Source organism: Mustela putorius, unplaced genomic scaffold (genome assembly GCF_011764305.1).
Source record: "Mustela putorius furo isolate JIRA1106 unplaced genomic scaffold, ASM1176430v1.1 tig00000835_pilon_pilon_pilon, whole genome shotgun sequence".
NCBI lineage: Eukaryota > Metazoa > Chordata > Mammalia > Carnivora > Mustelidae > Mustela > Mustela putorius.
In genome coordinates this window covers 3,509,796-3,534,303 of record NW_025421492.1, presented here as the reverse complement: position 1 = coordinate 3,534,303, position 24,508 = coordinate 3,509,796, and the positions used below count along the sequence as shown (strand labels likewise).

At 42.2% G+C, this 24,508-nt stretch overlaps 1 protein-coding gene across 3 annotated transcripts; it reads left to right on the top strand.

Moving 5' to 3' along the window:
- The first annotated feature begins 8,717 nt into the window (after positions 1-8,717).
- CBLN2 (cerebellin 2 precursor) lies at positions 8,718-16,228 on the top strand. Of its 3 annotated transcripts, XM_045085217.1 has the most exons (5): positions 8,962-9,075; positions 9,450-9,494; positions 10,628-11,149; positions 14,138-14,257; positions 14,470-16,228. In XM_045085217.1, the coding sequence occupies exons 2-5, from the start codon at positions 9,486-9,488 to the stop codon at positions 14,665-14,667; spliced, it is 849 nt and encodes a 282-aa protein (XP_044941152.1). In that variant the 5' UTR covers positions 8,962-9,075; positions 9,450-9,485; the 3' UTR covers positions 14,668-16,228. The 3 variants fall into 3 exon arrangements, with proteins under 3 accessions (XP_004745752.2, XP_044941152.1, XP_044941151.1); XM_004745695.3 differs by lacking the exons at positions 8,962-9,075; positions 9,450-9,494 and adding an exon at positions 8,718-8,823; XM_045085216.1 differs by lacking the exon at positions 8,962-9,075 and having other exon boundaries at positions 9,356-9,494.
- Positions 16,229-24,508: the final 8,280 nt, after the last annotated feature.

Sequence of the window (24,508 nt, the reverse complement as noted above, 5' to 3'; positions counted from 1 at the left end):
TTATTTTAAAGTTAATTTTAACTTGAGGGTACTCTGATAGTGAGTAAATAAAACCCAAGCTTCCTACAAAGAGGAATAGTCTGATGTCAGAACCAAGGGAACGCTTGCTTTTGTTCATGTCTGTAGGGTTTCTATGTCTACCAGTTCTTAACGGATCCAGACATTGGTCTCACTGCCCCTCTGCCTTTGCTGCTCAGAACCAAGACATTTTGATTCAGGAGGCAAAGGGCTACTACACATTTCCCAAAAACACACTGTAAAATTTTCAGCCCTGGGTAAGAATTTACTTGGTGATAAGCACACAAACTGAAGCCCCATCATGACATTTACGGAGTAATAACTCCTGATAGAACAGTCTTACACTGGATGATAAACTGTGTCTTGGTGTCAATTAAAAATGCATTTAGAGAGCTGTTTCTCCTGTTTCCTCAATTGTCCTTAATTTGTCTTGTCAAAATTGAGCTTGCAGAAAAGCAGAAAATAGAGTTTTGTGTAAGATTTTAACACACAGTGATTTCTTTCTGAAACAATGTGTATGGAATATAGCAGGACAAACGTGAGAAAATGGCTTCCTTGGGCAATAATGAACCATAACCGTGGTAGAGTCACAACACCAGACCCAGTATTGGCTGCCATGTGCATTGGATGACCACCAACCCATTTTCTGATGTGACTTTAACTTCTTTTATTTAGGCTTATTCTCCTCATCAATGTCCTAATGCTAGACCTTCAGAATGTTCTTCAGGTGTTGATTAAGTCCTGGTAAGAATAGAAGGGCAGATCTTTGCTATCCTAAGTGGAGCCTGCAGCCCTTCAACATTGTCCCCAGCCGTGAGCTTGTTAGAGGCACAGAATTTCAGGTCTCACCCCAACCTTACTGATTCAGAACCTACATTTTAAACAAGATTTCCAGGTGTTTTGTTTGATCGTTACAGTCTGGGAATCATGGGCATGTATGATCATCTCCTTCAATGTTACTGCCCTCCTTTCTTATATGAACCTTGTACTAATATTCATCTCCATAGTAAGTTACGGTGAAGAAAGCAAATGAAGGGGGTGAGCAGTGGGCAGTCACGGGACACAGGTGCTGTGTGTACATGACCAGAAATAGAACCCAGCAGTCGGCGGCTCAGAGCTTGCTTAAACAACCAGGTAGCAGCATTCACTTTCAGGTAGAGAATTATCTCTTAAATACATGAGTTCCTACATTCTGATTGCTGTGCAGAAGATGACCAGATTTCCCATAAAAACTTCTGATCAGCGTAAAATAGTCTTTGTAGTGGGTGACATCAGATGAATGGCCCCTAAGAGATAACCAGCTGTTCTTAGCTTGGGCAAGGTGTAATTCTATGAAACATGAGCCTTCAAGTTGCTCAGTATTAAAATATAACAATTCCATGAATGCCTTCTTAATATTCCTTTAGGATGGTCTATTTCCAAAGAGTAATCTCAAGATCAGCAGTTAATATCAAGCATGAAATAATTTTGTTACTCCCACCCAATAACTTTTGAAACCACAACAGAAGAGGCTATATTCAGATCTAGGCAATGTCTGAGTTACATTTATTTTATGTTGGACTGAAATAGTCCCACCCATAGTCCAGTGTGCTGTGGTGACATAAGAAGAATATATTCTGATTCCCTGGTCCCTAGGATGATGTCAGGTAGCCTAGCTGGATGCATCAAGGTGTTCATCAGGATGTCTGCTGACTCCCCCCAGGCTGGATAGGCCACCATACTCTGGGTTTTGCCTGGAAGCAGAGACACATTATTAAAACCATTACTGACCCAGCCATCCTTCCAAATTTAAAACAAAGGTGGACATGTTCTGTGTCTCACTGGTGTCTCATTGGTATGACCACCGAGCATCCATTTTTGTTCCCTCTTTGAGAATGGAGTGTGTTGTTTAGGACATGGAAGTTCTTTTTTTTTTGGAAGGTCTTAGTAAGTACATGGTAAAAGCCCTAAATGACATGCGAAGTAGCATTTCTCTATTAAATGCTAAAGTAATACAAATGTGTGAAGCACCTTTACGAAATAGATTAGGTGTTTTAACTGTTGCACAAGGTAGAATTTGCATTATCATAAAAACAGAATGCTGTGTATACATTCCAGGTGACCACAGAAATATTTCTGGGTTTCTAACTGACGTGAATATTCATATTGGCGCTTTAAATGATCTCTCTTTCCTTTAGTGATTGCTTTAAATTCCTGGACTGGAGAAAAATGATCAAAGTTCTTTTACTCAGATCTTTTTCTTTCTCATTACAATATTAAACTTATTTTGTCATTTCTGGTGCCTCCCTTCCTGGTGCCAAGTCTCCTTCACTGCCCTAACTTCCGGCTGACAGGTGACTCCTCCCAGTAAAGGAGGGTCATGTATGTTGACCACGTTGGATTCAGTTGCCTCTCCTTTCACAATGCTCCTATAAGTTTCCCAGCTGACCAATACTGACCCATAGGTAGGGACATCTCTAGGTCCCTCCTCAGCAGGAAGATGTTACAGAAGATGAGACCTTCCACCTTCAACAACATTAAAGATTCAAGGGTCAGGGATATCCAGGGGGAAACATGAGGGAGCAGAAAGCCAGCTGAAGACAAAGCAGAAGCTGACACCTTGCAACTGCCCCCACCACTCCTCACTCCTTGGTGGGACATGTGTGATATTGTTCCAGGAAGCTCCCGATTGTCTTAATGTTAATGCCTTGCTAGAGGGAAAAACAACCTTAACTTGACAAGGCAAGGCCTCCAGTATCTTGTAGGTCCTCTTTAACATATGAAAATCTTTTTTGAAAATCTCCCTTTTCCTTACCTCTCCCAACTCCGGAGTATATAATTAGCTACCCCTCACAACCCTGGTGCAGCAGCTCTTTCTGCCCAAGGGTCCTGTCCCCGTGCTTTAATAAAACTACTATTTTGCACTTAAAAAAAAAAAAAAGTATCTGCTAACTCCAGATCACCAGCTCCAAAGACTGGCCCCATATTCAGGTCTCACACCTTCAAACACAGAAAGTACCAGATAGTTCCTCCCTAAACTATTAAGTCTTAGCTCTTTTATTTTGAATTTTTTTTTAAGATTTTATTTATTTATTTGACAGACGGAGATGACAAGTAGGCAGAGAGGCAGGCAGAGAGAGAAAGGGAAGCAGGCTCCGTGCCAAGCAGAGAGCCCGATGTGGGGCTCGATCCCAGGACTCTGGGATCATGACCTGAGCCGAAGGCAAAGGCTTTAACCCACAGAACCACCGAGGTGCCCCGAGTCTTAGCTCCTTTAATTCTGTCATATTCTTTGCCCTGTTGCTTTCTGAAGATGAAGGCATGTCCTCTGAGAAGAACAAAGGCTCTACGTTAGATGAAACTTTGAAAGGGAAATTTATTTAGGAAAACCAAAATGGTTGCATGCCTTGTATTCTTATAAGTGTTTACAATATTTTTGGATTTAAAGCATTATTGAACACCTACCAAAACAGCATGGCTTTATAATTTATTCTTCTAGGGAAACGTGAGAAAAAAAATACACATCGACCAGTAACCTCATAGACTATTTCTGAAAATATAAGAGCAAACAATTTTTGTTTTTTTTTTTTTCTTAAATCATTCGTGTTTCTAGTAAAAATATAGGATTCATGTTTAGTACACGCACTCCTAATATTCTGAATATAGAGAGCCTTCAAATCGTACATGTAGCTCACTCCAAAAAAGAAAGTTCTATAATTATGCAACAAGAAAGAGTGCTCGCATTCAACTTTAGGAAGTGCATTAAGGATCCTCTATACCTTCTGGGCCACTTGATATATTTTTTTCATGGATTTAGCAAGAGTTTGCCAAAGAACGTTTCCTCTAGTAATCCTTTCTTGTATCGAGAAATAAGAGTTGACAAATGGCGTCCTTGCTTCTAAGGAATTTTGTTTTGATAGGATTAAAATGACTAACATGAGGCACTTGACCCAATTTGGTAAAGCAACAGAGACATTTCCTATCATAAAATAGAAAAAAATTAAATCTTAGGATTGTGCAAGACAATGAGACATATCTGAAAAAAGACTGACTTCTAACTGGTAGTTTCTGTCTCTGCTGATACACCTTATTTCAAATACTAGAAGTCCATCAAGTTGCTAATTTGCCTTATATGTGGATTTTAAGCTAGGCCTTATTAAGAATCAAGTAGCATGTGACATGGGCGTGACAAGAGACTAGATCACTTTGTATGTTTTCAGTACTCTTGCCTCATAAATCCTCAAACACTCTAATATTTACCCCCAAATAGATGTCTAGATGTATTTTTCAAGCTTAAAAGGCATTGTAAAGTGAAAAAAGGATTACTTTATAATGTGATGTGTTTATTTTGTAATGTTGTAGAAACAGTATGTGGGGCCAGAGGTGGCTCTATATTTTATCAGCCTGTTAATAAAAACAAATTAAAAATTGTATTTTAAAGACTATTGAGTGTTGAAATGTATATCAGAAAAAATAGTTGCTGTATGGTTTTTGAAAACAGTTAAGCATGTTCTTTAATGTAGTTGTAGTTGGTTTAATGGTAGTGGTAGTTGGTTTAATGTAGATGCAGTTGGTTTAGTTCACAATGACTGCATAATGCACAGACTTAATTCACTTGAAGTTAGCTAATCTGGAATTTTTAACTGTCAACAAATTCTTAGCTAATTGGATCATTATGATTATTTACTAATAATGGATCATTATATAATTATTATATTATAATATATATATATATTATATATATAATATAATATATTAATATAACATATATTTTATATATTCCATATATAGTCCATATAATTATATATATTCCATATAATAAAATATTCCATATATTATTATATTATTATTATTCCATAATAATATATTCCATATAGTAACTGGATCATTATGATTATTTGCTAATTCCAGCCAACAATTACAAACCAGTTGCTTCTTTGACAACTCTTGGTCTTTCTCTTGAACTGAATGAGAACTGGTTTCAATTTTTAAAGTTGTTTTTTTTCTTAATTTTGCTAATTCATCAACGTGCCCACATAGCATGGAGTATTTATACTTTTTCATTGCTGTTATACATGTTGGAGTTAAGACATATTCCAATACTGTTTATAATTACACTGATAAATACAAACTTGGGTATTTAAATAATTTGGCACGTATAGCTTAAAGGAATGCAATATTTAGAATTACTAATTATTCTCCACATCTTAATAACTGGTCAGAATAACATGATACCACATTGGAAATATATTTCCAAAAAAATTTAGGAATTTATATTTTCACTGAAGTAAACATAGAATGACCTGTTAGGCAGCAAACCCACTCTTGGGTATATATTTATCTGAAGGAGATGAAATCAGAAATCAGAAATGTTCACTGCAATGTGCTTCTCTATAGCCAAGGTATGGAAAGAGTCTATGTGTCTGTCAATGGTAAATAGAAAAAGTGTGGTATATATGCATAATGGAATAGCACCCAGCTAAAAAAAAGAGGAAATCCTGCCATTTGTGACAAAAATGGATGAGTCTAGAGAGCATTATCTTAAGTGAAGTAAGTCACACAGAAAAAGACAGCAGTGCATGATATCACTTATATGTGGAATCCAGAAATAGAAAATAAGATGGCTGTTGGCAGGGACTGAGGGGAGGGTGGGGAAGAGGTGATGTAGGTCAAAGGGTATCCAATTTCTGTAAGAATAATAATTTCGAGGCTCTAAAGTATGGCATGGACTATAATTAATGACACAGTTTGCATACTTGAAAGTTGCTGCAAGTAGATCCTAACCATCATCATCACATAAATAAAAAAAAGAATAAACTCTCTTAACTATGTGAGGTGACGGATGTGTTAATTATCGTGATCTTGGTAATCATTCTACAATGTATATGTATATCTAATCATCACAAGGTACACTTTAAATATATACAATTATAATTGTCAGTTATTCTTAAATAAATTTAAAAAGAAAACTAATTTTTGCTTATTAATGCTTGCGTGTTTATTTTTTAAAGGATGTACACAGCATTGACATTCAAGTGTATGAAACACATAGCAGATCATATTTTTCACATGCCTAGAATACAATCATGAATATTGTGTATTAGTTTAAAAAAGCAAGAAAAGACTATAATGCATACTAAAGATGTGTTTCAGCGATGGATTCTATCCAAAGAAATCAATTTTAAACTCTATTAGAGATAAATATTTAGGACAAATGAACGGAAGGGAACTTGAATTGCCTAGCCCGCCCCTCCCACTTTTTTTTTTTTTTTTTTTTTTAAACATTAGAATACTGTTCTCTTAAGCTCTATGTGGCCATCTGTCTACCATGGGGTGATCTGGGTGTTAAACCATATTCTAGATCATAGATAAAGGACAAGGCGCCATTTCTGAGATATAACAGATGTTCAGTAAAGGCCGTTGATGGCATTCTTAGTGTGGATGGGAATGTCCTTACACTTAACGAGGAGAGAAGAGAGAAGACTACCACTGTTCTAGTAATAATGACAGCAAGTTCTAGGACCATGGAAATGGAACAGAAGTAATTCCTGCAATAACCAAGAAGACACATTGACTTTGTTTGCATCTAGGTTATAGTCTGAAACTCTTTCCAAGCATGTTTATAAGCTACAATTCCATGAAAACCTAGAGGGAGACAAAATAAATGTCTCCTTATAGATAGAATAATCAACCAGTGAATAAATAATGTTCCATTTCTCTATCAATCTGCTGCTTTTCACAATGACTTTCTCTTAAAAAAAGAGCGTCAAGCCTAAATTTAAGCCTAACCTTTCCCCCCCCCCTTATATAAGAATGCTTCCTGCTCTAAGTCCATGATTTAGCTCACTATGTATTAAAGGTTTCTTGATTTATAGAATTTAAATAGTTTTGTTGTCACATGGAAAAGAGCTTTGGTTTTATTCCCCCCAAAGGTGATGATAACTATTGGTTCATGCATGCTTGCATTTACATTAGTCAAAAGAAATGCTTTGGCACAACATTTAAGGCAGTTGCTTAATAGAGCTCTTATTTAAAGATTTATAGATGTGTGAGAGGTATTGCTACTTAATTAGCATGCCCAAATTGGTCTAATTATCAGTCTGTGTCTCACATTTCTTCATAGATCTTGTGTCTTTTGCTATTTATTATTTCACACAAATCAGTGTTCTCTATGATGGGATGGCTGGGGTGTGTTTATTTTGACAATAAGAAATTGCCAAATCAATGCAATAGTGAAATGAAGTAATACCTGAAAGTAACAATTAACAATTTCCACCGTTAAAACAAAATTAAAAAGGCAGCAACATATGATAGCGTTGAAAAAGTTCCCTAGCAAAGTCCAGTATAGCTGGCTCACATGTTATAAAAATGTTTAAATTAAGTACTTAATTTTCAGCTAATATCCTTAGGAGGCTAACAGGCTTGGGGACTGTTTTATATTTTTACTATGTTGCTAGTTAAGTTAGAAAACATTTGGCTCAGGAGTTCTTTCCATCACATTTTTACAACCATACTAAATATTTTGTCTCATGTAGTCATATGCAATTCTGTTTTACTTTGCCCCTGTCTTCCCACATATCCATTCCAGTTAAACTGATTGGAAATGAATTTAATCTTATTGCTCAGATAGGAGGAGGCCTTGTCAAGTCTAAATAGGGAGAAAAGCCATGCGAGGGCCTCTGGAAAACAAAGCTTTGAAAACCCCCTTCCTGAAAAGACCCAGCTTATAGAGTGGAACCAGAACACTGGCTGAACCCTTCAAACAAAAGAGAGTCAGGTGCGAAGTCTGGGGCAATAAGAAATACTTTTGCTCTGTTCTTATGAACAGCAGTGGCGGACTTACAGTTGATTTTTCATCAGTCTATCTGCAAGATACCCTATGCAAGTCGAAAGGGCTACGATTTTTTTTTTTTTTAAACAATGTTTTTTTTTTTGTTTTTTGGTTTTAAAGTCAGGTCGTAAGAGAGTGTGTTGTAAATACTGTTTCAGGGGGGCGCAGACCCTGCTGCTCAGTGGTCTGTGCAAAGGTTTTGCAGACGGCGATGACCAATGACAAAGGGACTGCAGCACACATCATCCCGGCGGAGTCTCCCGTTGGAGGAGCGCAGATCCACAAAATCCAGCGCCGCCGCGAGCCCGCAGAGCGAGGGGGCTGAAGGAGGCCGGAAGGACCGTTGATTGTTGCTAGATTTTTGCAGACGACAGGACTGCTCTTTGGGGTCTGAGCAGACCATTTGCAAACCTCCTCGGGTCCCTCGGACTCGGCCGCTCTGGGGCCGCTCGCCCGCCCGCAGCCAGCCGCAGGGAGGCCCCGGCGCCCGCAGGTGGCGCCCCGCGTCCGTGCTTGCGCTTCTCGCCCGCGCTCCGGGCGCAGCTGGGAAACCGGCGCGTCTCCCCAGGTCGTTAGAGCTCAGAGTAGGCATTTTAATAAGTAAGCGCGTGTGCCAGTGCGCTCAGGAGCCCCGAGGTTCAGAGGAGCAGAAACATAAACCCAGGCGGAGGCGCCTCTTTTAATCCCTGCCCCAATCTGCTATTTCCCAAACTGGCGATTCCGGAACCACAGCCTTTAAGCCATTAAAATCCCAAGCTTTTTCTCTCCTTTTCAGTCCTTTTATTTTTATTTATTTATTCTTTTAATTTTTTTTTTTTTTTAAAGAAAAACTGCTTTACCCCTTCATTATGAAAGTAGTCACGCTATTCAGGATTAAGACTTGGAGGGAATTTGGAAAAGAAAAGAAAGAATCGAAACGAAGAGCGACCGGTGCTTTGAGGGTGCCTAATTATTAAAAACGAGGCATCTGGGAGGAATTCGCTCTGGGTGTTTGGGTGAGAGCCGGACCTGGGCGGTGCAGGGTGCGGCGGGGGTGAGGACAGCGGGAGCCGAGCCCGGGAGGGGGCAGTGCGCGGAGTCCTCCGGGCGGTCGCGATGGCTGTGCCGTCCGGAGACGAGAGGAGAGGCCGGGGCTGAGGGGCCCGGCAGAGAGAGCCACGCTGCGGGCGCGCTGTGCGCGAAGGGCCCTCCTCGACCGTGGGCCCGGGTGCGGTGCGGAACCGGGTGCGGTGCCTGGAACATAACCGGTGCGAAGCGCGGGGCGCTGCTCGGCGCTGGGCGCGGGGTGTGCAGGTGCCGGACGCTTCGCGGTGCAGGGCGCCAGGGTTCGAGCCGCTGTGCGGTGCGGGACGCCGGGCGAGCCGATGCCGGGCGACGCGCGCGGCGATGCCGGGCGCGGGACGTGCGGCTCCGAGGCGCGGCGCGGTGAGGGGCACCCGGCGTGCGGGTTCTGGGCGCCACGCTAGGCACCGGGGTGCGCGGCACGGGGCGTACCCGGAGCGGGCGCCGGCCGTCGCGGGAAAGGGGCAGGGCGGGGCGGCGCGGTTATTGGCCAGGCGCGGGGAGAAGGGCTGCGCTCCGAGTCTCCTCCCGCCAGCTCCCGCTCATCTTCTTTAAGCAGAACAACTTCGCGGACAGCGCTGCTCGCTCATCATGGATGTTCCAGGTAACCAAAACCCAAGCCTGTCCTCCACGATCAGCACGTTAATTGCATTCATGCATATATTTTAATGAGGACCTTGGAGAATCTGCGTTCTGGAGAGGGCGAAAGAGAGAGACTATCGAAATCATTGTGTACGGGGTTGGGGGCAGGCTGGCTACTCCCGGAACAACAACTTCTCTTGTTGGATAGACTGTTGGAGGAGTTGTACGGAGGCTGTGGGCGGCGAGGGGAGCGGCTTCTTTGCTTTTCCTTTCTCCGACTGGGTATTGAAATGACCTGTCTAGTTGGGTGGCAGAAGAGAGGGTCGGGGAAAGTGCGAACGCGCGCTCAAGTTAGCAGAAAGCTGCAGGGCTGCCTCCAGGCCGGGAAGGGCCGGGGGTCCAGGGACAAAAGCTGCCCAACAGGACAAGCTTGGGACGCTCACAGCCCTGCAATCCTCTGGTCCTGCGCCAGAGAGAGCGATCTGAGCGGCTCCTCCAAAGGAGCTCGCTGCGGGCTGCGGGGCCGGTGGAAGTGGGTGTTTGGTTTTAGAGTCTGTCGTCTTTATCTTTTCCTCTTAGTCGTATTCACCCTAAGGAGCTTCCTTGGGATTTGGTTTTGGGCGGAAAATGGATACAATCTTTATTAAGTGGACTGTTTAAAAATATATTTCTATATCCAGGAAGGATAAACAGAGGATGCAAGGGAAAGCAGAGAAAGGAAAAAGGTTTCTTGGTGTGGCTTTCAAGAAAATACCACTAAAATGAAGGCGATAAACCTTTCCTACTTTCTCTCTTTGCCTGCATCTTAGTCCTTCTCCGCCTTTGCAGAATGGGCCCTGGGGGTGGCGTTGACGGCGTCTCTGAGGTCACCGACCATGTCTTAGGGCCAAGGCCCTGCAGAACCTCGGGCCCCTTACCGTATCGCACCCCTGACGCGCGTCGCCCAGGAGCCCTGAGGGACGCACTGCCCCAGGGCGCCGGGGCGTTCCTCGGACCTGTTGTGCCAATCCGGGAAGGGGTGGCTATGTGCGGTACTAAGAGGGTGGTCTCCATGGAAAGGGGCCCTTGCGCTGCAGGCACCTGCTCCCCGTGCCCCTCTCCCCCACCTCCAGGTTCACCTCCCAGTCTAAGGGTTCGGGTTCTTTGCCCTGACAGGTCCGCTGGCGCCTTTCTTCTGAGGACGACCCTGGCCTTGACCATCAGAGCAGGGAACCGAGGCCAAAGGAGGCTTCCCCGGGCCCCGCGCAGTCCTGCGCGCCCTCCCGGGCTCCTCCAGCCCTTGTCCAACGTCGCCCTCGCGCGCCGCACTTCCCAGCTCGGATGCCGGCGCCCGGCCGGGGCCCCCGCGGGCCGCCGCTGACCATGCCCGGGCGCCGGGGGGCGCTGCGCGAGCCGGCTGGCTGCGGCTCCTGCCTGGGGGCGGCGCTGGCCCTGCTGCTGCTGCTGCTGCCTGCCGGCTGCCCCGTGCGGGCGCAGAACGACACGGAGCCCATTGTGCTGGAGGGCAAGTGCCTGGTGGTGTGCGATTCGAGTCCGTCGGCGGACGGCGCGGTCACCTCCTCCCTGGGCATCTCCGTGCGCTCCGGCAGCGCCAAGGTGGCCTTCTCCGCCACGCGGAGCACCAACCACGAGCCGTCCGAGATGAGCAACCGCACCATGACCATCTACTTCGACCAGGTCAGCCGGCCGGCCTGCCGCCTCGCCTCCCGCCCAGGGTGGAGAGGGCGGGGGCCTGGGCGCGTGGGCTGGGGACTTCCAGGCGCTCCCCGCCTCTCTGCTCTGCCCTGCCCTTCTCCGTTCTCCCTTTCCGAGTCAGCGCTCCTTACCATTTCCCTTTTCTCACATTGTAGCTTTTCTATCACTAGCAGCTCCCTTGGCACTTGGATGACTGACAGTCCTTTAAAACTAAGGGATCTGAAATGAATTCCCCAAAAGGAGCCTGCGCATCTTACTTTTCGCTGGGACGGGGCTGTCTTTTGTGGTGGAGAGGCTTCGGTCATCCAGGTGGCCAACTTGGGGACTGAGTGCGTGGAAAACACACCCCAAAGGGGGAGTCTCCGAGGGTCTCAGCCAAGGATCAGCAAATCTGTGCCTACTGCGTAGCTTGGAGTGGACTGGGGAGAGGTCGCTTATCTTCAAGAAAAACAAGTCGCAAAGAGTGTGGGGCCAATAGCAGGGATGGTTATATAAATTCAAAATAAAGTAGAGTGCGGTTATGTAGATGGAATAGATAGTAAATACAACATATATACCGCGATGTATAAATGTATACAACACATAAATATTATATATAGTGTGGCCGTATAGATTAAAAAAAATATACAACACATAAATATTATATATAGTGTGGCCGTATAGATTAAAAAAATACAAGGATCAATGACTTAAGTTAACCCAAGCCACTTAACTTCTCTCCCTTGGCTCAAAGCAGAGGCTTCAGTAAATGATCAGACTTCTCTGGGTCAGATCAATCTCTTCTCTGGGTTTTTGGGCTCAGAATTGGAGGTTGTGACTTTCCTCTTGGGTCCTCCTGTCTTGGTTTCTGTTGTTTTTCAGAAACAAGTTGAAAACATTATAGTGGTTCCCAGACTTTACCTGCTCAGTCCCTTCCTTTTGCCAATATGCTTCCCACTAGAACAGAGTCCTGGGCTCTCTGGCCACACTTAACTGATTTCCCTCCTGTTAACCAATTCTTACACCTCAGTGTAAGCGTGAACCTACACACACCACTGCCCGTGTGTGGGGCAGAGGATTGATTTAATTTAATCCTTGCTAAGGATTATCTACTTGAAGTTTTTAGGGTTTGGAGGTGATCTCTCTTTCATCTGTTTTAAACAGTTGTTTTTTTTTTTTTTTTTTTGTTGTTGTTGTTGTTTTTTTAATAAAACTTAGTGGTTTTAGTTATTGCCAGATAAAGCAGACACCCATCACTGGGTATTTGCTAAGTCCTTCATGTGTTATCATTAAGTTACGTCCCATCATTTCACTTGGGTGTCAGGAGAACCCTGTGATGTGGGGGCAAGATCAGCTGTAGGGCAAGATACGATTCTAATTTCATAGATGAGCTAACTGTGGCAGGGAGCGTAAAATGCTGTTCCCTGCTTCCTGAGTTAGGGAGTCAGTGAAACCTGCTCTTCTGGGCTCCTTGGGTGTTCTTTCATTGACAGCAGGGCCCTACATTTACCAGTTTCCGGCATTTAGAACCGATGGAAAAGAGTCGAGGTAGTTGAGTTGGAAGAAACAGTTCCGAGGGCTTGGATGGAGAATGCTTTATTCTTCTTTAAAGCATCGTAAGGCAGACTGAGAGCCCAGGCTGGAAGAGACGGAGAGCAGGCATTGTGCAGCTCATGGTCTCGAACAATAGAGCCCCAAGTGTCTGTGTGAGCCCTGCCAGCGAGGGGGACTGAAGTGGTGCCCTGAGCTCCTCGAAGAAGCTGGTGCGCGTTTATTTCCCAGTGGCGACAGTGGTTGTCACCGGCAGATTGCACATCTCTGTGGGGACTGCGTATCACTCATCTATGAGGAGTGTGTGAGGAGTAAACAGCAAGAGTCATTCGGTTGAAATTTATTTTCTGAGCAGAAGACAGGATTCCTAACCTAGGGTTCTGTTGTTGCTGGCTGTTTGCTTTAAAAGCCCAGAACACCAAGCGGGCCATTTTATTACTGTAATCGAGTTGTGCATTTGTGTGTGAGTAGAGGTGGGGACAAGATCCAGACAGGGTGACCAAATTCTGTCTCAAACTCCTGATAGGGAATTGGGTCTTCATGAGGGATCGCTCACTCTGCAGATTCTGTTTGTGACATGAACACTCTGATCCCCCTCTCATTTGAGAAAAATCCTCTGCGGGGTCATGTGACCTCACATCCTCTGGCTAATTTGTCATTAGTCTTCGCAGGCTCCTGTAAAACGTTTGAGCTCAGGGTATCCAACTGCTGTTTCCACACCCTTCATTTAATCAAGCTTATTTGCATGACATCAGAGCTCAGCCAAGGGAGCAAACACATTATTCAGAGGAAAGTGAAGGAAACAGGTGCAGCCAGTGCTTACCCACCCCGTCTTCCCCTCAACCCTGAGCTTGGGCACCTCCTGTGTGCTCCCAGGGAGGGGGCCAGGGGCCAGGGACACAGGGGACAAGCTTGAGCTGAGGCAAGTTATTTCCCTGAATTGGCCTCTTAGCTATGGTCTCCTTCTCCCCATTCAGCCTGGCGTGGCGCCCTATTTGTGAAAGTAAACTTCACGTGGAAACCTCCTGAATCCTATGAACCTCTGAACAGACTCGATTCCATTTGTTTACCGGGACCTCATTGTCTTCTATTCCTTTTTCTCTGCCTTGCCCCCAATGTGCACAATTTGCTCCCATTTTTTTCAATGCAGACATAAAATACACTTTTCAACACCTTTATTAATTACAGTCCATTAGGATTCTTCTCAAATCCCTTCCAGGTGTAGGCTATTTTACCACCAGCCCCCCCCTCCCTCTCCCCCCCTCCCCCCTTCCCCTCCCCCTCACTGCCATCCCTCTCTATGCCCCCTCCCAGTGGGGGGCAGATTTGGCCTGTGCTGCCAAATCTGGGGTGCTCCGTGGCTGTGGTTTTGCCAGTCTAAGTCAGAGACGCCAGGGAGGGGTTCGCTCTGTTTGTGCTGTATTCCCTCTTCTTTTTCAGGTATTAGTAAATATTGGCAACCATTTCGATCTTGCCTCCAGTATATTTGTAGCACCGAGAAAAGGGATTTATAGCTTCAGCTTCCACGTGGTCAAAGTGTACAACAGACAGACCATCCAGGTGGGTAGCTCTGAGGCTGTGTGGACCTTCTCAGCTTCGGAGGACTGCTGCCCCACGGCTGCAGCCCCATGGCTCCAGAAGCCACTGCATCTTCCGGGCCAGGCCCTTGGGGTGGCTCCGTGGAAAGGGCAGGGGGATGTGGGGGGATCAGAGAACCAACGTGTGCTCGTGGGGTCCTGCAGGTCACCTGAGCTCTACCCTCTGCACTGCAGGTCAGTCTAATGCAGAACGGCTACCCAGTGATCTCAGCCTTTGCAGGAGACCAGGATGTGACCAGAGAAGCTGCCAGCAACGGTGTCCTACTGCTGATGGAAAGGGAAGACAAAGTGCATCTCAAACTGGAGAGGGGGAACCTCATGGGAGGCTGGAAGTACTCCACGTTCTCGGGCTTCTTGGTTTTTCCTCTATAAACACAGAGTCCCCAGTCCATGGGGAAGTTGCGATCTGGACACCGGACTCCGCCCTTCCTCAACACCCTGAACTTGCCAGAATAGGACCACTAATTTCCCACCTCCATCAGACGGTTGAAGTAGAAGAATGATTTCCTTCCAAATCTCCAGTATTTTCTTTGACTATAGACCATTCCTTGGGAACCTGGCTTCTAATTAGTTTTAGACGACAAGGTCTGAAGGAGAAATGAAATTATCGATTTGAGCGATTTGTACCTGTGATTGTAAAGTCAATATTGGATCTTATTGTGGGGACCGTTGGCTTTTCTTCTTTTGTTTGTTTCTTGTATTGTTGCCCCCACGCGAGGAGTGCCGCTGACCCCAGGATGGATGGCAGGTCGCAGGCAGCGCTCAGAGAGGAGCCCTGCAAATCACCACCCGCTGGAGAGTCCTTGAAATGTGTTCTTTGTGTGTCTGTTCAGCCTTAAGAAAAAGAATGGCTTCACTTTCATTTTGTATTTTCCCCTGGGTGGACGGGAGGCCTCGGGAGGGGGAAGGGGACCTTGTGAATCTGTCAAGAAGTGCTTTATCCGGAGAAGCAAATTTTGCACGATTGGACTGCGACTTTTGCTTTGTGTTTTGTGTGTGTGTATGTGTGTGTATGTGTGTGTGTGTGTGTGTGTTTGTTTTTTGTGTCTTTTTTTTTCCTGGAAAAGTTTTACATTTTTTTTTTTTTTTTTTTTTTTGTGCTGGGATGGGGGAGAGAAATGTATGTTGAATTCTTGAACAAGACCAAACAAAACAACACAAAGCATACCTATGTATTTTGTTTTGGTTGAGACCAAACCGAGCAGAAGGTACGTGTATATCAAAGTACAAATAACAGATGGACGATTCTGTTTCTTCTTTCCAAGAGATTCTCTCAGATGCACCTTTAGAACTAACAAGTTGGGATTTTCTTGTTTTTTTCTTTTTTTTTTTTTTTTTTTTTTTTTTTTTTTTTTTTTTTTTTTTAACGCTCTGGAATACTTTAAACACTTGATGCTCCTGGGTGGCCTGAATCATGTCAGATGAGGACAGAAGCTGGAATGACCAAGTCTCCCGAACACACGCTTCCACGGCCCAGCGCGCCTGGGTCTTCCCAGCAGCCCGTCCTCAGCTGTCTGCGCCTGCGTCTGCACCGGCGCCCCAGCCTCAGGTGCTCCAAAGCCAACAGGATGAGTCAGTCTCCCTCAGGATCCTCCTCTGATCCGCCAAGGAAAGAGGCGTGTTCACACTCCCTGCGAACACCTGGCGAGAAGCCACCTACAAGTCACAGCGCTTACAGGTATTGGCAGAGGCACCCTGGGAGCAGTGGTGCAAATCCTTCTTGTCTTGGCCCCTTGTACAACAGTAGGATCACAATGCAGCTGGGAGCCGATGGGTGCGGGAGTCCTATGCCAAGGACACGTTACTAAATCCCAAAGCAATCGAAGAAGAGACCTCACAGCGGATGTTAATTTGTCCTTTGTGTCACAATGTAACCAAAATATTGATGATAAAAAGTCATAATTTAAGATTGAGAATAAATGGGTTTCATGTCTGGCTTGTTCTTCTCCCTTCACATCGTCCTCCAACTCCTACAAGGTGCGGAAGTAGAAGGCCAAGGACCAAGGACTCGGGGAAAGGAGATCCACACCGTGCCTCTTGAAAACATACACTCAGATGCACACTCCTGTTTGCAGACCTAGGGATGGGTCTAGGTGGAAATTGCACACTTAAATACACTTCAATTTATATATGTATATATATATATATATATATGTATTTTTCACACGAAAAGATTTTGGGGGTAGATATGTGAAAAAGACAGCATTAAAAATGCTTTATGGATAGGCAATCTGCTTTCATCACATACAGTCATTGATGTGGCACAAGTTCCAACCCAATATTTCAATCAGAGAACATGGATATAAAAGAAACTGACATTTCAATATAGCATCAATTTTTTCTAAGACGCGTGAGCATGGGGCAGCATTGGTTTCCGTTTTCACATAAGAAACTCAGTAAGGATCATAGAAGTGAAAAAAAAATCCAGTTTGATGAAGAGTCTAAGTGTTACTGGCCTTAGGTGGACACCGTAAGAAAATACAGAATTTAATTTGACTTAAAATGATGTTATATTTTGTTAAGAAAAGAAAAATCAAGAAACATCAACCAAAATGAATTTGGGTATTTTGCCTCTGTGATTAGGAGACACACTTCTAAGTATGAGCATTGTTCGTTAACGCTGATAATGCAAAGAGTAGATGCTAGCAAATGTTTTTCTTCTGTGTTTTACTGCCCTTAGTGAATTAGTCCTCTGTCCCTCATCTTTTAAACCTTCCGTTCAATTTCAAACAAGCGGAAAGCTTCATTAGGGGACAATATCGCCCTTTCAGAGGTTGAAAAATAGATGCATACGCGTTATTTTTCTCGCTTACTACTATGTAATGCACATATTTGCTTGTATTTACAGCTTTACTACGTACAGGTTGTTATTTGGTTATGCTGTCTAATAAATAAGTTATTAAATTGATCAGTCTAAAAATAAGCATATTTCAGGAGTTTATTTTGTATGAGGGAAAAAGCTGCACCCTGTTTATTCCACTCCTGCTATTATTGAATTAATTAGTTAACTAATTAATATCTTGAGCTGGATGCCAAAAACTACACTAGGGAGAAGCCCCAACAGTAGTTTTTCTGAAGTTGCTTCGCCGTCCATGGCTGTGGCTGCCCGAGTTCTGTCTGGATAAGGATCTTTGAGGGAGAGGACGCTCCTGTGCCTGGTTTACAAAATTTGAAATGTATTTTCCTTTAATTGAGGGATGGAAGTGACGTCTGGGATATGCGCGGTCTGATTTGAGCAACCCGACCTCTCAGCTTTGGTTTTCCCATCTGTGGTGTGAGGGCAGGCGCCCCCGCATCTGCCCAACACACAAGGCTACTGTGAGATCACACAGATGAACCAGGCACGGGGATTACAAGAGCCGTTATGTGGCAGGAAGGGTGTTTCTGGAAAGTGGAGTTTTTCCACGTGCAGGTCGTTAAAATGAACATCTGACAGAGGATACTTTTATGCGATGCTAAATTTCCATATTCCCCACTAGCTTATTAAAACTGTAGCACTTGGGAAGTTTAATTTGATTTTTAAGAATGATGGTAATATGAGCATGTCAAAATCTGTGCATTTTCATAGTAACTCAATTCTTAATTATGTTCTTTGACTGTCCTGTGTGGCTCACGCCTACCTTTCCATTCCAGGATGTGATACCAACATTTTATAAGAATATACAACTGTAATATTTTTAACACAAGGAAAGACTGAGTTATCAATATTTTAGCATTATGATAGTGAGTTGATCTAGCTGATAAATGTTAATCCTACTAAACTGTAAATGCTTTTAAGACAACACTATTTTTTAACTTAAAATATGTTCTAATTTGAAACACAACCCTGCTTCAACTCTAGGTCCTACTGTCAGTTTCTGAGCCCTTTTTCATCCCAATATTTTTGATCTATGTACTCATGTATAATGAAATTATTTACATTTTTAAAGTATATGATTACTAGGGCTGCTTAGAGCAAGGCAAGAAAGTCTGTCCAATATTGGCATAAACAGTCATGGAATCCTGTAGAGGTTACATATTTACTTGTTTGGAAAAAAAATGTTTTTTTATCAAAATCTAGTGATACTAAACTTCAGAAGGGTTAGAAAGGATACGTAAAAGCAAACCAAAACCTTTGCTGAATCCTTAATTTTATTCATACTATTTCATTGATATCTTATCAAGGACCTTGATACCAAGTCACATACATACCAACTGTTACATGTATATCCTTTGCCTTGTAAATACATGAACATATCCACCTGATCTTTATCAGTGAATAAGACAAAATACATAGATTGGCTGCATTCTCCTGGAATCTGGAAATAGGTAAGAGGAGAATTTGTTGAACCACGTTATACAAGCAAAACTAAAAGCATGGGCTTTTTGTTTAGCATGCCTCATATAGCAAAAGGAGCAAAGAATGTTCTGCCAATTTACGTCCCCATGATTTTGCAATCTTTTATAAGGAAATAAATATTGCAATAAGATAATGTTGCTGTAAATAAATAGTTAATATTAATATTTCTACAGCATAGGAAGTATATAATAATCTAGTGCACATGAATGAAAGGCTGTGGCATTATATTTAAGGTGGTGTAAATGAATGATGGCACTCCTAGCAGCAGGTTACATTGAATCATTCTGAAGGTTTTCTGTGCGCTCTATAAAAACACTTGTAAAAAGGATAAAACTAGATTAACCATAGAACTACAATGAGATTTTGCCCTTTTACCTTGCTTATGTAGGAATTCATTTTGTCAATGGGACTCTGTTTCTAAAGTTGACAATTTGCTACTAGAATGGCAGATTATAAGCATAATTAACATGTAAGATCAAAGCCTATCTATGCATTCTCATAAGACTCTTAAGTTAATTTTCTTGGCATTTAAGAAGCAAGCTCACCAAATATACTGAAGTAAGGTAAAATATAATTTCCATTTTGGTTTTTATCATTTTATGATTTTTGTGCTCAGAATCTTTTTTCTTATGAAAACACTATGAAGATATTAGCTGATAATGGTCATGTTTACTAATTAAGTATGTTTCTGTATTTGGCTAGCCTCTTAAAACTCAATTTTTGCAGTTGGATTTCACCAAAAGGTGTATTACTGCCTTTGCAGATGGAAAGCTCCAATTCATTCACATTCAGATCTTTTCAATGTCTCTATGTTACATAGCTATCAATGGTGGGATTGGTCAGACCCAGTCCTCACCCATCCTTTCAAAAAAAGAAGAAAGGTCTTTTCAAAATTCCTTTAAAGTAGGTCAAATGAATATAAACTTTTTAAAATAACGTTCTCTGTATGAATTTGTATAATAATGTTACACCAAAATCTGAATTCTAAGTAAATGAGCTTTCTTTCCATTCCCAAGCCCAGTAGGGTAACTTGAAATTTGTAAGGGCAAAAGCCGTGTGATTTTACCTCCTACAGATAATAGGAGCTCTGTTTTATCTTCCTAAGTGGATTTTGCTGTGGATTTCCATCACCAGAATCACCTAAGTGTCTATAGCATCATAAATCATCATCTGTATCAGCTCGCCCACATACACTCACTGTGTAGTGTAAATGAGCTCCCTGACAACTTAATTTGGAAAAGAAATCTTCATTCCCTCTTCTTAATGCCCACGGCAGGACTCCCCGGGGTTAGAACGCTGCTTTGCACTGGAGCTATCCTAACAGAATGGAAGCCACTTATTAATGAGCCACTGCCGTCGCCTGCAACCTGGCTAGCTATGGCTGACTTTTTTATTATCGTGCCATCGTATTTTTCAGGAGTGCTGATATCTCCTTTTGAATTTGTTTCAGGTGGCCAAACAAAATAACACCAAACAAAAACCCTGCTTGAGTTGGAGAATGTTGGCAATATATTGGGCTGTGAAACTCCTCAGTGTTTTGCTTAAGTCTGTTTGCTCTTGCTTTATTTGTCTTAAAATGCTTCCATAAATCTCTTATGCTCTCAAAGTCCTGTCGGATATAAAGTATCTTAACATTTCCTTGACTTCATACTATAAATGAGCATTTATTGTTGAGTCTGGTTGTTTTTTCTATGAAACTGACTTAAGATAAGAATAATATATAAAATACAGCCAAATTAATGGGGAAAATTGGCAAATATTCGAAATCCCTCATTTCCAATGTTTTTTACAGTGTTTGCATGGATCTTAAAGATCCCTATTAGCTTTAAAATTAACACTAAAATCAATATTTATCTTTGAATTGCTAATATATCTTTTATTTTTTTAATAATTAGGTAACCATTAGGTCATAAATGAAATACTTTTAGAGAGAAGTCTATTGCCTAATAAAGTAAATGAAAATGTGATTCCTATCTTTTTTTCATATTCCCAAACACCATGTTGGGATGTCATGGCATAGTTTTGTTCTGGAACCATACACGATCAGTGGAGAAAGCAATTGCATCATTTAAGAAATCCATTCTTTTGAGATCAGGGTGTAGATGTTTCCTTCTCATTCCATAACATTCACATATTGATGCTTAGGGGCCTGATCGCGCGCTCAGGGATAATGATAGAAAATAAAGACACAGTTATTATGTGCCAAGAGTTTAACCCATTTTTGTTAAAAACAGAGTCTCGAGGGTATCCAGGTACAGTCCATGGTAAACACATGGGTGGGCTGGGTGTGTGTGGGAGGAACCTTAGAAACTTGAATGCAAGTTTACTAAAGTGAATAACATAATTCACATTTTCACACACAAAACAGAGAATGTTATCTGGGTGTTGACATTGAATACTGAACACCCATTAATCTTCAACTAAAAGGTTCCCGGTGACCTCTCCTCCCATGCTGAGTATGGCTGGGTATTTGGCAGACCTGTGGCAGACTAGAGCTCACAAACAAGCCTTGAAAGTATTGCAGTGGGATGGCACAGATCTGGGGAATTTCCATTGTTTTAACATATGAGGGTTAAGATACAATAGCCATTTTTTTACAGTTTTATTTTGGTTTGCTTTGCGCAGTGAATTGCTTGAGAAGACAGAAGGCATGCTAGAATTAGTCGGATCCTTAGAAGACAGATCTAAAGCAAGATAAAAATAAGGCATGATGTGAAGTCCATTCTGAACAGAGTTGGATGAAGGGCCAAACCCAGCATTTTGGCTTATTTTAGGAGATATTAACTTAACAAATACAGACCTAACTTAAGACATGCAAAAAATAAATAAATAAATTCGAGATCAAATCGCATGGATTGAAAACATGAATTCTGCATGTTTAATTATATAATCACAAACACATGTGTGTTTGGGGGTGTGCGGAAGTTGAGTATCTAGAGTCAAACTTACCCCTGTCAAAACGCCTTCCCTGTGCCTCTAGCTTCCCCAGCCCTGACACCCTGATTTCCTAAAAGGGGGAGGTGACGGAGCCACATAACTTTGCATGGGTACATATCTCAATTCTTTGGTGTGCTTCATGTTTTCTTTCTCGTATTCGATCTTAGGAATGTATTTCTCCAGAAGGTAGATACTACATCTGGTCTCCCTGACAGAGATTGAGAACTGTTGAGAGTAATGAAGCCATCTGGTGCTACAAACCCAACAGAAAGCTATGATAGGTGGATCATGGCCCAATCTACTCTTCATCCATGGCATCCGAATTACCTTGGCACAAAGGAGTGACAAGGGGCTGGATTTTCGACAAGATTGTCACATCTCCCCAGTCATTTACCAGGCAAAAGGCATGCATGCATCAGGCTGTGATAATTAGGGAAGACGGATTCTCCCCTAAGGCCTATTACTTTGAATACTTAATTTTTCTTTTCTTTCTTTCTTTCTTTTTTTTTTTTTAATGTCTCAAATTGTACTGCACCAGTGGATACCAACACAATATGGTATCTTACCAACTTCTGAGCTGTTCACTGGAAGAAATTATTTACTATAATAAACTTCCCTTTTTATCTCAGTGAAGACTTGAAATGAACATAAGTTTATTTTGTTATATTTTTTCCCCCAGAATTGTAGAAACATTTGTTTCAGAAAAAAGTCCCCAATAGATGGTGCTGCTGCTGTGATTTAAACCACTGAATAATTAGTATGCAAAAAAGCTCAAGAGAGAGAGGCCTCTGGGAATTCCCTGACATCAAGTTATAGAAAGACAAAAATGTGGCTTTAGTTTTGCTAAATGCAAATTGTCATCATTGTATAATTTGAAAACTAGAAAGATATTTTTTGATGTTTTGAGGTCAAGAAATTACTTTTTATCTCCATTGTTCATATTGCAAATATCTTGGAAACATAACCACAAACAAAATTGAGGGTTTCAAAGAAGTGAACTGAATGGCCTTCCAAGTTTCTATACCCTCCCCCACAATTCTTTAAGGATCTATTGGTTAAAGCGCTGATGTGGAGATTATAGCACAAATGAAAAATGGTCTCCTTTCATATTTATGGGGGAAGATTACAGGTGCAGGAATCCTACTGGCAGAATGATGTCATCACAGCTGTTAATGTTAAACCTTAATGCATGAACCCTTTGCTCATGCCGTGCCCCACTTGGAGTGCTTTATAGTTAGCTTTCCATGTAATCGTCATGATAGCCTACCAAGTAGGCACTATCATTACTGCCATTTTACAGGTGATGGAGAATAAGGTTTAAAGCAATTCCATGATGTGGTCAAGTCCTCAGAGCAGGCAAGTCACAGAGGTAGGAATCTGACCATGGGCCTGCTAACTTCAGGACCTAGTCCCTGTCCAGGTGTTACACCACATCTCAGAGTGAGCTAAAGTAGGAAAAGAATTCCTTGAATAAGATATCTATATATCTGAGGATGAATCAAAAGTGGTTGCATCATAGTGATTTCAATAAAACTCTTTGTTTCAAAAAAACAGGACAGTTTAGCTTTGTACTTTGCAAACATAAACGCTGCTTGATTATAATCATAAGAGAAAAGTTACCACAGCTGCTGTAAATTTACTGACCCTGTGGTATCAGAAACAAGAAAGTTTGTTCTCTTGCTGTTTTCATGCAGAAAATGATAATGTCATCATTTCTTCCCTTTGGTTTTCTTGTCGAAAGTTTCTGCAAAGACAGGACTGAAAAATGCACAAACATATTATTATAAAGAGCTCAATTTCCCAACAATATTGTTTATTTCACAATGGTCACAGATCACTCTCTAGAGTTCTAGAGTAAAACGTGAGAAATCAAGTGCACACAGTAAATAAGCTATGCATGAATTGAGCGTCTTGCCTTCAAGCTTCTCATGAAGGTTCCAGCCTGACCTCTGGAGAGAGAGAAATCCCTCAGAACCTAGAGTCAGGGAGTTTAAGCGATTAGATATCTTGCCCTAAACGCGTAATTAGCTTTAAAATTAGTTTATAAAATTAAAATTAAAACTAATTAGACAGAATTGAAGTAGATTTTAGAAATTTGGTAAATGTAATTTGGTTGGATTAAGTATTTTTACTATATTCTAATCTGAGGAAAATATATTTTAGGAGGTAGGTAGTAATGAGACAAAACAAAATATGTCACCAAATGTTTTTCTGAGATTTCTTTTTATTTTTGGCATCTCCCATTTTATCTTTCATATAATTTTATATTATATGAATAGAAAATATTGATTTACATCAAGTACTTATTCACATATATTATGTATTTTATTGATTTTGTTTTTAACATTTTATTTTATTTTTATTTTTTAAATTAAATTTAATTTCTTTTCCAGTGTTCCAAAATTCATTGTTTATGCAGCACACCCAGTGCTCCATGCAACCCGTGCCCTCCTTTGTACCCACCACCAGGCTCACCCATCCCCCGACATCCCTCCCCTCCAAAACCCTCAGTTTGTTTCTCAGAGTCCACAGTCTCTCATGGGTTGTCTCCCCCTCGGATTTCCCCCAACTCCCTTCTCCTCTCCATCTCCCAGTGTCCTCCATGTTATTTATGCTCCACAAGTAAGTGAAACCATATGATAATTGACTCTCTCTGCTTGACTTATTTCACTCAGCATCATCTCCTCCAGTCCCGTCCATGTTGATAAAAAAGTTGGGTATTCATCCTTTCTGATGGAGGCATCATATTCCATAGTGTATATGGACCATATCTTCTTTATCCATTCGTCCATTGAAGGGCATCATGGCTTTTTCCAGTTTGGCGACTCTGGCCATTGCTGCTATGAACATTGGGGTACAGATGGCCCTTCTTTTCACTACATCTGTATCTTTGGGGTAAATACCCCATAGTGCAATTGCAGTGTCATAGGGAAGCTC

What these genes read in the sequence shown, in the direction of transcription:
- CBLN2 (XM_045085217.1), top strand. An exon ending in TGACCATCTACTTCGACCAG is followed by an intron (nt 11,150 to 14,137) that starts GTCAGCCGGCCG and finishes CTTCTTTTTCAG; the next exon opens with GTATTAGTAAATATTGGCAA. An exon ending in ACAACAGACAGACCATCCAG is followed by an intron (nt 14,258 to 14,469) that starts GTGGGTAGCTCT and finishes TCTGCACTGCAG; the next exon opens with GTCAGTCTAATGCAGAACGG.